The sequence below is a fragment of the Antechinus flavipes genome, chromosome 5 (genome assembly GCF_016432865.1).
Source record: "Antechinus flavipes isolate AdamAnt ecotype Samford, QLD, Australia chromosome 5, AdamAnt_v2, whole genome shotgun sequence".
NCBI lineage: Eukaryota > Metazoa > Chordata > Mammalia > Dasyuromorphia > Dasyuridae > Antechinus > Antechinus flavipes.
Genome location: NC_067402.1, coordinates 278,380,609 through 278,395,610, shown reverse-complemented (window position 1 = coordinate 278,395,610; position 15,002 = coordinate 278,380,609). Strand labels below are relative to the sequence as shown.

Here is a 15,002-nt window from a genome sequence, read left to right as displayed (position 1 = left end):
TCTTAGGCCAGGCATCCATTCTGAAGAGAAAAGTATTGTTGAAGCCCTGAATTCCTCTATGGGACTAACCTGGAAGAGCCTGCTTGAGTACCAGTTCAGAGTATGGATCAACTGCCAATATGGGGGAGAAAGTATGAGGGCATTGCCCTTCCAATTGAACAGCAAATACTTATTCATTCATTCATTCATTCGTTTGTTTGTTTATTCATTTATCTATCTGTCCAATTAGATTTTATTTTCAAAAAATATGCATGGATAATTTTCAACATTCACCCTTACAAAACCTTGTGTTCCAATTTTTTGCCCTTCCTTTCCCCCATCCCCTCCCATAGATGGCAAGCAATTCAATGTTAAACATGTGCAATTCTATATTTATTTCCACAGTCATTGTGCTTTACAAGAAATGTCAGATCAAAAAGGAAAAAAATGAGAAAGAAAATAAAAAATGCAAGCAAACAACAACAAAAAGAGTGAGAATGCTATGTTGTGACCCACACTCAGTTCCCACAGTCCCTCTCTGGGTATAGATGGCTCTCTTCATTAAACGATCATTGGAACTGACCTGGATCATCTCATTGTTGAGAAGAGCCTCGCCATCAGAATTGATCATTGTGTAATTTTGTTGCTGGGTACAATGATCTCCTGGTTTTGCTCATTTCACTTAACATCAGTTCATGTAAGTCTCTTCAGACCTCTCTAAAATCATCCTAGAACAAGTATTTATTAAGCATACATTGAGTTCAGTATTAAATTATATACTCTTCAAGGACAGGGACCCTCTGATTTTTCGTCTCTGTTACCCCAATGCTTAGCAAATTGCCTGGGATATAGTATTTGCCTCCTCAGTGTTTGTTCAGTTGAGTCCCTATTCCATGGGAAATTCTGGACCAGGTGCTGAGAACCCAGACAGTCATGTAGTGTGAGTGGACTTACCCCCTCCCAGCTAGGTTGGGCATAAGGCTTAGGGTAGGCTATCAGTGCAGTTAATAATGTTAGGCAGTTGGTCCAGCCTTGCTCATTAATCCCAGCCTCCAAAAAAATGAAGGACCAACCTTTCCCAAACATGGCAGGCTTAGCTAGAAAGTGTGGTTCATTTAGCTTTCTGTATTCTCAAATGGTTTTAGGCTTGTATTTTGGTAGTCATAGTGGGGGAAGAAATGGAATTGAGAAGGAGGAAGGAATTGTTTAAGGAAAATTGGAGGGAGAAAATGCAGTTCTTAAAATTTGCCTTGGGTGTAAAAATAACAAAGTGAACAGCTCTGAGACCCAGTGCAACATTTACCTGAAAACAAGGGGTGGGGACTTGTAAGATGTCCCCCCTGGCACTGTTAAGGCAATTTCAGATATAATTAGATGTTCTGAATAGTATATTTGTGCTATTACTACTTAGGCTATGGGGCTTTGGAACTGAGGCATTTCCCCAATTCCATATTTATGATTTATTCTCCAAACAGAGAGTATTGGGCTTTAGGCCAGCAAGCAGTACATAGAAGATGAAATGACTGTCTGCCCTATTTGAGAAATAGCATGGCTGTAACTATGTGCAGCAAAGCATCGAGGAAAGGAGTTATTTTCAGCCTTGTCAAGCCTGATCAAAATGAAGGCAAGACTTGAGAGACGAAGCCATCCTTTTCCCAGCATACTGCTTTGGACATTTGAAAGCTTCTCTGAGTTCACAATCCTGCTGAGATAGCAAAGATGACTCCAAAGACTTTTCACATCAGCCAGTCAAATCTTACAGGACAGATATATTAACGATTCTGGCAATAAGCATTTAATGGGAAACTATAGAAGCCATCATCCAGCAAAATTTGTCCCAGTAAAAATGATTGTTTGTGTCCCCGGCACTTCTAACATTCATCGGTCTGAAGTTAATCTTATATTTTGAACATTCTAGGACTTAAAAAAATTCTTAGGATCATCTTGCAATTTTAAACATAGTTCTATTTTTTTTAAACCAAAAGTCGTGTCATTAACATAATGGTGATGTCTGAGCTAAAGAATATTTTTAAGTGTTTATGAATAAATTGTTAAAAAAAAAACACCTTGAAAACTAAAATACTTGTTAGATATATGTTATCATTTAAATAAAAGACCCGGGCTTGAGTTCTACTTCTCCCACTTAACTAGAAATATGACCTCTTTTTTCATTGATAGAATATGGATGAATAACCCCGATTGCTCTTTCACAGAGATATGTGAGCATCAGCAAACCTTAAAGTGCTACATATACATACTACTGTATAAATATACGTTGGAGGCAGTTAGGTGGCCTTGTGGACAGAGTGCTGGGTCTGAAGCCTGGAGGATCTGAGTTCAAATATGGCCTCAGATTCTTACTAACTATATGACATGGGCAAGTCATTTAGTACTATTTAACACTTCGTCTACTAGAGAAGGAAATGGCAAACCACTCTAGAATCTTTGCCAAGAAAAAGAATTAGATGTGACTGAATGACTGAATAACAACATGCTGTTCTACGTACTGTATAAATATTTATTTATGCTGCTGCTGTTGGTTGATGCTAACAAAATCCTATATTGTCATGATTTCATATAATCATTGCTAGGTGGAAGTGACATTTTATTGGGGGAAACGGGACTTCAGCAAGTGTTATATTAGTTTTAGGGAAGAAAAACATGAGTAATTATATTTTCAAAGTTTGTCTCATGAACTCTACGTTGTCATTATAGACATTATACAAATATTGCATGGACCTGGAATTCTAAAAGGCTGGGTTGTGGTGGACCAGCTCTGGCAGGAGCCTATCGATTTGGAAGGGCTTCGAAGGTCCCAAGGCCAGGAAGGCTCCCAGAAGGTTGATCTCCAAGCCCGTTAGATTTTTGAAATCGTGGTGGTAGAAGATGCAGTTGGGAATTTGGGCACATCTCTCCCCACCTCCATTGGTGCCATGACAAAGACTTGGAAATACTGAAGGAAGGGTCTTTAGGAGACCTAAAAAAATTTTTCCCCTGAGGCAATTGGGGTGAAGTGACTTGCCCAGGGTCACACAGCCAGGAAGTGTTAAGTATCTGAGGTCAAATTTGAACTCAGGTTTTCCTGACTTCAGGGCTGGTGCTGTATCCACTGTTTATTTAAATAAGGGATACCTCCGGGAAGGGAAGGAGAGAAGAGGGAATGTATTCGATGCAAAATCAAAAGATATCACTAAAAATAGTTTTTAAAGAAAAGAAAAATTAGTTAAGATTCCAGGGGAACAGATAATAAAATATCGAGAGATGTAGGATGGGTAGGACATAATATTATTACAAATGCTATCAGACAATGGTCAACACACTGGATATTTTTGCTGGACTGTTTTCTTTGCTGGAAGGGAGGGTTCCATCTCAGGGTGGAGTTAGCATGGAGAAAGTGCCTGCTATGTATCAGGACCTTGTAATAATATAATATATATTATAATATTGCATATATTATAATAATATAATTTATAATTATAATAATATATACAACAAATATAAATAAATATAAAATTAAAAAGTCATTCAATTCTCACAATAACCTTTGAGATAGGAGCTCTTATATAGACATACATCTGGCTATACATACATACACACATATTCATATATGCATACATATATTATGTTTATATATATTATATATTATAATATGGGGAAATGAGGCAAAATAGAGGTACAGTAGCTTACCCAAGATCACAGACCAAGAGGCTTTTTTGGGGGCTGAATTTGAAGTCTGATCTTTTGGTCCCTAGACTGTGATATAAAGACAAAAGATGTCAGCAAAACCTTTTTTTTTTTTTAAAGCAAGTACTTTGTATGTATCTAATCTCTCTCTCTCTCTCTCTCTCTCTCTCTCTCTCTCTCCCTCTCTTTATCTCTCTCCTTTCTCTCTCTCTCTCTCTTTCTGTGTGTGTGTGTGTGTGTGTGTGTGTAGTTATTATTAGCACTGTTATGAGGAACCTCCAAATAATAAATTTTCTTTGTGCTCTTACTAAATGTGACCAATAACAAACCAGGAAAGTACCGTGTCTAGTCTTCTTTTATGTGGTGCTGTATCCAAAGTCTTGTAGAAGTCTAAGTTGACTTTTTGCCTTTGTCTTCGTACCATTGATCAGTTAATTCACTGTGACCTTTTTTCTGTATAACTCAGTCTGCCGTCTCTCAGTCACTGTCTGCAGGCCTACAAATGTTCTCGGTTCTTTACCGAGTCAATGACTTAAGGATCCTTGAGACCCAGAAGAGGCCTGGATTCCAGATCTCATTTCTTTGTTGTCCCCTTGATTCGTATCCTTAGCTCTGTGCCTCTAAAAGAAGCTCATTAAACCAGTTTCTTATTGTGAATTCATTTGATTGTGTCTTGTGAAAATCTAAGGGTTTGTGCCAAATTAGGGCTCTTTTTAAATAAGCATTTACTCGTTTTATTACTGGTTGCTTTGTTTTTGGTCCCTCCCTCTGATTTCATTGATATGGGAAATTTCCAGGAAAGAAAGTACATATACCAGCACAGACCGGCACCTGCTCTACAGCTTAGAACGGTGTGTGAGTTACTTGTGATGCTGCGCAGGAGTTCCATTTATTAACAAAGAGTAAACCTGACAACTTAGCATATGCAACATGCCCTCCTTTGGCGTGTCACTTTTTCTGCTTGATTTGGATTTTGACACCTCCATTTGATATTCTTCCTCATAGACCACCTATGAAGAAATGGGACATTTTTAAAAGTCTAACCTAATTTCTAGACTGGCAGTTTTCAGTGACATTTAAGTCAGACTCATTCTCGAGCCTCTGAAACAGATCTATTCTCATCTTTCTGATACGATTCTTAATCTCTTTTAACTTGACATAATGGGGCATCAAGCTATGATATTCTTTTTTTGTTGTTGTTATTCAGTGCAATTGGGGTTAAGTAACTTGTCCAGGGTCTCACAGCTAGTAAGTATCAAATGTCTAAGGCTGGATTTGAACTCAGGTTTTCCTGACTTCAGGGTCAGTACTCTATCCATTTGGAGTGCCACCTAGCTGCCCCTTATTCTTTCTCTACATGGGCAGTTTGGTAATTTCTGAATAATTCTGCTTTAGTTCTTTTTTTCAGAATTTATCATTCCATCAATTGGGATGAGACCCATTAGAAGGCAGCTGTTTCTTCATTACAGACTCACTTAGACTTCAGGCGCTGGTTTTGGTGCTGTCTTGAATGAAAAAATGAATTTCATCAGTAAAAATGTCATTTTTCTAATCTTAGATACCCTAGTTTTTGTACAATCTTATCTATAACAAGTGTATATTTTCATAACAATGGTTGACAGATGTTTACTTTGACAAGTCTCCTTATCATTCTTCCAATTTTAAGAAGCTGACCCCATACTGTAACTGAATTAAAACAACTTTCCAGCTACCAGGTTCCTCTTTGCTTCTTATGTGTGACTACATGTTGTTTTGTACCTCAATGTGATCAATCTTATCTCACTGTTGACTTGAAGGATGCTGGAAACATGAATTCCTCATTCCATCAAAGTGTACTTTTTAAGGGTTTCAACTTTTGTATATTTCCTTAAAATGATGTCCTTTTTTTTTCAATCACAGAATTAGAAACTCAACAAAAGGCAGGATATAAAGTAAAATCCTACTATGTGGCATAAAATCCAGCATTCAGCTATTAGAGAACTAACAGTGGAGAAACCAGGCAGCTCGGTGGCTCAGTAGATAGAGCACCAGCCCTGAAGTCAGGAGGACTTGAGTTCAAATCCGACCTCGGACACTTAACATTTCCTGGCTGTGTGACTCTGGGCAAGTCACTTAATCCCAATTGCCTCAGCAAAAAAACAAATAAACAACAAAAAAAGACAAAAACAGTAGAGAAACCAGCTCAATCTGGTCAGCTTTCCATGTTGGCCAAATGTCAGTGGAAGGATAAACACAGATAACAATTTGCTGACACTCAATGATACCGTATCAAAATTATTGCTCATGCTATTTCACATAGCATCGTATAGTCACAATAAAATAATAGAGATAATTTTAATTTTTAAAAAGTGATTTATTTTTTCCCAGGTTTGAGTTTACATTGTCATGCTAGGCAGGTGTTTCTGGTCCTTTCTTCAAAATAATATTTTTCATAACCTCTTTTATTTTCATTTCATATTCATTTCCCATTATATCTCTCTTAGGTCCCCAAAAGCCATCCCTTATAGCAAAAATTAAAAAAGGAGGGAGGAAAGGGCTATTTGGAAAAAATTAATCAACATTTCAACCAACTAGGATTATCTATGTTCCAGACTCACTTCTGAAAAGAAGGGAGGGAAGTGTATCTTCTCAAAGACCAAGCATGATCATTATAACTTCTGAGCTTTGGGTTCCATCTTTTTATTGTTCTTTCCATTTACATTGTTATCATATATACTTTCTTGGTTCTGCTTATTGTACTTTACACAATTTTATTTATGCCTTCTGATTCTTCTTTGAATTCATTACATTCTTTCTTAAGACATAGTAATATTCCATTACATTCTTCTCCCCAACTTGTTTAATCTTGTTAAGTGGTGGGGATCCACTTTGCTACCAGTTTTTTTTTTTTTTTTAGTACCACAAAAGTACTGCTGTGTATTTTTTGGTGTAGCAGAACTTTATGTCATCTTTGCGTCTGGTCCCAAGCAAACTGTCATTTCTTAAGATTGTTTAGCTGACCTGATTTCTATTTTCCTAAAAGTATCCAACATCTCCACATTCTCTTTGAGAATATTACTGTTTGGGGAGGGATAACTCCACGGGCTACTGAAAACTGCCCTTGGAGACACTCTTTAATAGAATGGTCAATAGACTTATCAAAGAGTATGGATAGCCAGTTTTCCAAGGAAGAAATCCAAGCATCAACAACCACATAAAGTGTATCCCAAGTCACTAATAATAAGAGCAATGCAAATTAAAATAACTCAGATTGGTAAGGATAACAAAAAAGGAAAGTGACAGTTGTAGGAGCTGAGAGAAATGAGGCACACCATTAACATAGTGTGGCTGGGAATGACCCATCTTCTTCCTTCATCCTTCCTCCCTCTCTCTCTTCCTTCCTCCCCTTTTTTCCTTCCTCCCTCCCTTCTTCCCTCCTCCCCTCCCCCTCTCCCTCCCTCCTTCTCTTCCTTTCTTTTTCTTCCTTCCTTTTCTTTTTCTTTCTTTCTTTCCTCCCTCCCTTTTTATTTATTTCTTGATTTTCTTCCTTCCTTCTTTTTTTCCCCTAAATGAGATAGGTGGGAAAGACAGGGGCTAGAGTAAGGACAGAAGTAGGAAAAAAGAAAGGAGGAAAGAAAAGAAGAAAGAAAGAAAAGAAGAAGGAAGAAAAAGGAAGAAGGGAAAGAAGAAACGAAGAAGAAAATAGAGCTATGGAAGCTTTTTTAATCAATGGAAAAGAAGAGAAAGATATCTAAAAAGAACCCCATAAAAGCAGGACTGCTTTGAATGTTCCTTGTGTAATTTATTATGTTTCTAAAGAAAAGTAAGCTGTGTGTAATAGAGATCCTTGGGTTCATTTTCAATCCTCTCTTCTTTCGTTATTACCCTAAATGCCTTTTTTTCTTTGGTGTTAAGTTTAGAATAAAAACAAAAGTTGGACTTGGAGTCAGAAAGTTTGGGTTTGAATCCCATTTTGTGCCTTTCACCCACTTTGAGTCCATTTTTTGTTTTTTGGGGGGGCTTTGATTGTTATTTTCCTACAAAAGGGAAGGCTGGAATAAATCAGTAAAGCCCCATTCAACTCTGAATTTCATAGTCCTCCTCACTCCACACTGAGCATGGAAAGGAAAGTTTGAGTTTGTAAGGAAGGAAAGAGCCGTGAATAGAAGAGGAGATTGAACCATGTCTATGAGAATGCTTTATTCTTGCTAATTAAATTAATTTCACAAAACATTTATTAATCACCTACTATGTTAGGCATGGTACTAGGCTCTGGGGACACAAAGATGAAGCAGTTACTGCTTTTAAGTATCTTACATGTCAATGTTTGTTATTCACATCATTGTCCCTCCCCAATGATGTCCATTTCCCCTCATTGTCCCTCCCCAATGATGTCCATCTCCCCCCAATAAAAATCTCCAGTAAATTTACCCAGTAAAAAGGTACAGTTGTATAAAATAAGGCAGCACGTTGACCACCTCTGACAATGGGAACCTCGGTCCACACCCCAATTCTGCCACCTCTCTGAGGAGAGGAAGAAAATGTGTTTGTATTGATTGTCACTGTTCATCAATATTCTGACTACTTCTGTTGTCTTCAGGTCCCCCCCTCCCACTATTTTACTGGGTGGGGAGGACAAAGTGAATGTGAAGAAATCAATAAAGTATCTGGAAAATATATGAAGCACCTGGGAGGGGGACAGCTGGGGACACAGGGAAAGACTTGTTGTGAAAGATAGCATAGGAACCGAATCAGATGGGGGTGAGCAGGGAAAGCATGTTGGTCAGGGGGTACTTGTGGTAGTGTAAGACTGTCCTAGAGGGTGCCAGCTGGTGAAAAAGGACCAGAAACAGGGTCCCTAGGAGGACAGTCAAAGCCTCATGGTACAGCTACCCATGGCTTGAGAGTTACCATCAAGGGCTGTCTTAATAGGGCCAAAAGTTATTGGGTGAGTGTATCCACACATCTGTGAGGTTTTTTCCCTTTCTTTTTTTAAACCACCAGCTGCTTAAATCCCCCTTTGTCTTTCTCATTGCTGCCTGCGCCCCTAAAAGAAGCTCCCACGTCTTTGATTTGCCATATTGTAGGCATCGCCCTGACCAAAAGAATAAGCGGTTGCAGGTGCCGGGATGCAACATTTAAAGAACCCTTCAATTTAGACAAAGGATATACTTATTCCTTTCTTGTTTCAAGTGAATTGCCCCAGTTGTTATTTGGGAAAGTGTTTGCTATAAATAACTAAGGGTGAGTGGGTTGCAAGCTTGGCTTTTAGGGCCTGAAGTTCTCCCTAAGAGATATTCAGAAATGGGAACTTGTTCATGAGTACAGGTTTTGTCCCGAAATCGAATCAGGGGGCTTTTTTTTTGTTTGTTTTCTGTTGCTGTTGTTGTTGTGTGAGTTGGGGATAGGATATTTTCTGTTCTTCGGATGTAGGAAAAACACAAAGCCTTTCTGTGTCATATTTATAATATTGAATCTCCAAAAGTAACCTTCCATACCACAGGATGCATATGTTGTTTGTCCGGACATAAGCCCTGGAGTTCTTTAAAGGAACGTTCTCGCATGGAAGTGCTGGTCTGTGTTAATTCATGGAAGAAGCTGCTGCTGAATCTCTATCTTCCAAAGCAAACACATACTCTTTAACTGTATTATTTGTTTGAATTCCAAGCAACATACCTGGAGCATGGAAATTAAATTAGCCAAGACTACAGAGTTGCCTTTTCAGAAGATGTATTTACTTAAAGAAGTTATGCATATTTCATAAAGAACAAACAGGGAATATTTATTAACTTGAAAAATTATAATCCAACCTTGGTTTGATTTTGTGATGTATTTTTTTCAGCAGAAATTCCATAGAATTTCAGGTCTGTAACAGAAACTTTAATGGGTCTCTAGCCTCTCACCAGGAATCTCTTCTTTTTATAGATGAAATAACCAAGAACTTCAGAGGATCAGTGAATTACTGCAGGCCCCGGGGCTACTTAATTAAACTGGCAAGATCAGAAATTCCGGTCTTCTGTCACCTAGTCAAGGATTCCTTTCATTACAACATTTAATTTTTGTCTTATTTGGTTATTTTAAGAGAAATGTTTGAAAACAGATTCATTGTTGTAAACCTCAAGAGCCGTGATTGACTTAGACTATTTCTTACTATCCATTTACTTTCCAGATAACATATATTAAATCTATAATTCAATGAGCATTTATTAGAATGTGCCAAACATCACGTGAATTCTTATAGACCGGTGTTATAGGAGGTAAAGGGTGGGATAAAGCAATCACTGCCACCTTGGAAGTGAGCAGAGGTGAGACCTGAGGGAGGCTTTGATAAATGAAGAGGTCATTCCAGGAAGAGCAGGGAGACAGCAGAGTTGCCAAGATGGGCAGGCAGTGCTGTATACAGAGCAGATGGCTTATGTAGGAGAGTGGGAGAGAATAAAGCTGGAATTAGGGCTCTGGGTTATATAGAAGGGGCCAGTCTAAGAATTTGGGGCTTTAAACACGGAGCTGATGAGGGCAAAGCGATGATTTTAGAAAGACTGAGCTGGCAGCAGTGTGCAGGGCGGATTGGAGAGGAGACAATCTAGAATACAGAGACATTAGTTAGGAGATTATTGTAGTAATCCAAATGAGCAGCAGCTAAAAGTGGGATTAGGAGATAGGAGATTACATATGAGAAATATTACACAGTGATTAGAGAAGGAATATGAAGTCCAAATTCCATTTTTTAAATGTGACTCAGTAGATGTGGTAGATAGTACTGGCCCCCAAAGTCAGGAAAACCTGGGCTGAAGTCCTTCCTCTCGCATATCCTGGGCAGTCTCCCTCAGCATCGCAGACAATTCTTAAGCTTGCAGAAAAGGTCTAGATCTGCACTGGTAGAAAGAGTTTATTCATTAGGAATGCTCATTAGGAATCTGTGACCAGTGATATACAAGTCTGACCAATTATGTAAGATACCAACAGAAATACAGAAATAGATACTTACCTCTAGAAGCTTCTAGTCTAATAGAAGAAAGAAGATGCATATATAAATAGTGAATTACAAAATAGAAGGCAAAAGCATATTAAAACCAAAAATAAATCTGAGGAGTATTCTGAAGAAATTAAGAAAGGGTCTGAGTTGCCCTCTTGCTTTCATCCTGGTACTGTTTTCTTTCCCAAGGTAGCTCTTGCTAGATGGTCTCAGACTTTCTTTTTTTTTAACTTTTTAATTGTGTCTTATTTTTCCAGATACACGCAAAGATAGTTTTCAACACTCACATTTTGCAAAACCTTATATTCCAAATTTTTCTCTCTGCCCCTACTCCAAGATAGCAAGCAATCTAATATAGGTTAAAGATGTGCAATACTTCTAAATATATTTCCATATTCATCACATTGCACAAGAAAAATCAGAACAAAATGTCAATGAAAACAAGAAAGAAAAAACCAAGCAAAAAAACAATAACAAAAAGGTGAAAATGCTATGTTTTGATCCACATTCAATCTCCATTGTTCTGTCTCTGGATGCAAATGGCACTTTCCATCCCAAGTCTATTGGAATTGCCTTGAATGCCCTCATTTTTTAAAAAAAGCCACATCCATCACAGATGATCATCACACACTCTTGTTATTACTGTTGGTTCTGCTCACTTCACACAATATCAGTTCATGTAAATCAGACTGTTTTCTGAACTAGATGAAGTCACATCTGAGCGTGATGGTGGGAGGAGAATTTAAGGAGATAAGAGAAAGTCAGGAATTCTCTCTAGATTGTGTAACGAGAGAGCCAGTGAGAGGTGGACGAGAGAGTTAGGATGAAGTGGCACAACATGAATGTCTAATGGGATCCAGCCCCCCTAGCACCCAGCAAAGCTCTGGACCAAGTGGTCCAGAGAACGTAGCTTCTCCCCTCACATATGCCCTTTTGTTGTAACTTTATTTAGTTATTACAAGTGTTTGGTTGTTGTTGTTGAAATATCTGTTTCTTAGGGTTGGTTAGAGAGCTTTGTGGGCTTGGAAAATTTTCCTGCTAAATCCATATCATGCATTGGACAGATGCAGCACAAAGCAGCTGAGACTAAGGGCCAAAGGGCTGGGAGCTAGCCTTGACTTCTGATTCGAGCTGTTTGTGACTTTGGGCAAATTCACTTGGAAAATGGGGATGCGTCTGCTCTATCTACCTCTTAGGGCTGCTGGGAGATAGGGTAGAAATGACATGATCTCTATGAAATGCCTTTTGAAATGTCCAAAGGATTAAACAATGCAAGATGATTTTTTTTTTATATTACTCTATGAGCATTTAGGCTCCCATGCTAAAGCCAGCAAAAATCAGGGATTTGAGCTTGTTTGCTGACTTTTAATGGGACAGGAATTGTCTGGACCAGTTAGAAATGATCTTTGATTTATCATTCTAGGTCTTCACCTTGCTGTGGATTGCTGACTGGATGGTGCATCACTTCTGGAGAAAAGGAAAGGATCCTGATAGCTTTTCCATCCCGTACCTTACAGCTTTGGGAGATCTGCTTGGAACAGCCTTATTAGCTTTGAGCTTTCATTTTCTGTGGCTCATTGGTGATCGAGATGGCGATGTTGGGGACTAATGAAATATAGAACTGCTGACTGCTCTCAGACCGTATAGAAGAAAGACCGAAGATGGTGGCTTATGACTCCTTTTCAAGGCCTTTAATATAATACAGTAATCTCATTTTGGCTGGGTTAATTTTAAGTTGGAACTGATATGATTAAATGGCCTTAACTTTTCTTAAAACTGAATTTGAATAGAAAATAAAAGTGAAGGGTATTTGCCTTTCATATGAGAGAATGAAGGATGATTTGACATTGAAACAGATATGAATTTCATCTCGGGAGTTAATTAAATCAGAAAATATGGAGGGAGATAAATATGAGTAATTTTGTAACTAGACACATTCCAGGACTGTACTTGGTCGGTGTTTGACTTGTAATAGAAAATTGGGGGTGAGGAGGAGATAATCCTCTTTTCTAATGAATTTGGTTACAATGAAAATTCTAATTTTTTTAAAATAACTTTTTAGAGTTTAAAAAGTTTTAACTACTTCCACCTCTGAACCACCTATGAGTTTGAATTTACAAATGACCAGCCCCCAAAAGATATTATTATCAGAGATGGGAGCTTCACGTGTTGGAATCTTCAAGTGAAGCCCTGTGAGTTTCTCAGAGATACTGATGACTTGGTTCTAACTCCACCTTTATAAAGCAGGGTGTATGGGGGCAGGACTCAGAAGAGAACAGATCATTTTGGGTCATCGATTTTTTTTTTCAAAAGCCAGAGGTAGGATCAAACAAAAGAAACTCAGTTATATTTGGAAGATACGACATAATGTGACAAACCACTCTTTTCTTTGTTGGAAAGTTGAACGCGTGTTTGGGTTAGGAATGATCATAGTGTTGTTGTCTGAGGTATCGGTATTAGGATATATTTGGAAGCATGTTGCTGCAATGCATCAGGTTTGCCCATAAGGTTTGCTAAGAGGCCAGATTTTGTATTGGGGTTGTAAATGTTTCCCCATGCACAACAGGAAAAAAAATGAGCAAGATTTACAGAGGGGAGAGTGAAGGAGTTGGGTATTTTGAAGAAACCAATTGAAAAGCTAAAGTTTATCCTTTGGGGCCAAAAAGAGGCTGCGGCGATCTTTCTATGCCTTATTGATGCTGCCTATCTGCTGACAGACTGATTTTCACCAGGGGGCCAGAACACATGCTTAGGGTATAGTTTTTCTTCACCTGTTTTTCCAAGAAGCACCCAGGTCTGTCAAGAATACTTGGACCAATCTGATTAATTATTGGAAAAGAACAGAATTTTTCTATAAAATAGAGCGAGTCAATAAACTTCAGTGGAAATGCTCTATCGGTTCTATATTAATTTAACTCCTAGTGCAGATTAAGGAGGACATTCCACTTTAACTCAGAATGGGGTGACTCACGTCTTCATGTTAGTTTTATTTAAGTAATAGGTTCTGTATAAATATATTATTGAAATCATTCTTGTTGAGTGTTTTAAAATAAAGAGGGCATAGATTTGTTTTTTTTTTTCTTAATTATGCCATTTTTCTGCCTTATGATGCAGATGTTCTGGATGGTAAAAGAAGTAATTGTAGTCTCTCCTTTGGAGAGTAAGTTATCATACAGTGAAGATTCTTACAAAAGAAAGACCGAGAAAATGTAACTCCACAGATATTTAACTGAGAAAGTTTTATAAAAATCCATTAAGACTTAGTTTGATCTTATTTAAAGAGTTTGAAAAAATACTTGTTTACACTTGGATTGTATGTTCGGTAATTATTTCTAAAACTTGTATGTAGACTGAAATTCCTAGTCCATTTTATTTTGGCTGCTTTTAGCAGAAAAAAAATGCTACACCACAGTATTTGCATTAGCAGTCTTTTCATTCATCCATCAGGCCTTTTGTTTGAGACCTTATTTCCTCATCAATGCCCGTAAAGAATTATCAGTTCCTAAAAACTATAACTATAGTTTATCTTTACACGTTCCCTCCTACTTTATAGAGCCCTTCACTTACACTATCTCACACGATGATCCTCACAACAGCCCTATGAGGCAGCCAATGCAAGTGTGATGATACCTTATATCCCAGATGAGGAAAGTGAAGTTCACAAGAATCAGTGGGTTCGGTCCAATGCATGGGCACTGATCCACAATTTCTCACGTCTGATCCAATGTGCATTCCATGATGTCAGGGTATCCCCAAGTGCTCCTGTGTGATGCCCCGAGGGTTCAAAAGGCCCAAAAGGCCCCAAAAGGGCTTTGAGCCCTTAAGGCTCAAAGAAGGAATCACACATACATATATGTACACACACACACACACACACACACACACACACACACACACACACCATCTCCAGGGAGTCTTCCTGTTTCACTCACCATGGACCATTTAATTCCTGGCCACAGACAGATAATGTTGTTGAAAGCCTTAGGTTAACCCCAAATCTGGGAGTCTGTCTCACTTGGCCCTGAGTCAGCCTAGAAGTAGCTGGGTTGACTTTAGATCCACTTCCATTTTTTCCTGTTCAGTAAAACAAGTCAGGAACATTAAGGAGGAGAAGAGAAGGGGCCCAGTGTACAGTACTATTTCTTTGGAGCTAACAACAGAGTTTATAGATTATCAACTCCAATCGGATGAAGAAACCAAGGGTCCAAGTGGTCAAGTTACATGGTAAGCCCCAGAACTGGGATGCAAACTCAGATGCTCTAAGCCCCTATCTACCACTCCTACTCCACCATGCTGCCAGAGGCCCAGAACTCACTTTTTTTATAGCACTTTATGCTTTACAAAGCGCTCTCCTCCCAAACATTATCAATAGCTTACAGACTAG

General features: G+C 38.4%; 1 protein-coding gene across 4 annotated transcripts in view; it reads left to right on the top strand.

Annotated features, from left to right (window-relative positions):
• SLC41A2 (solute carrier family 41 member 2) overlaps nt 1-14,029 on the top strand; it is a 133,306-nt gene extending 119,277 nt beyond the window's left edge. For 3 of the 4 annotated variants that reach the window (XM_051961323.1, XM_051961322.1, XM_051961324.1), the window contains exon 11: nt 12,042-14,029. In XM_051961323.1, the coding sequence (XP_051817283.1) occupies nt 12,042-12,227 (186 nt within the window). In that variant the 3' untranslated portion in view covers nt 12,228-14,029. The other variant, XM_051961325.1, reaches the window with a different exon arrangement.
• Nucleotides 14,030-15,002: the final 973 nt, after the last annotated feature.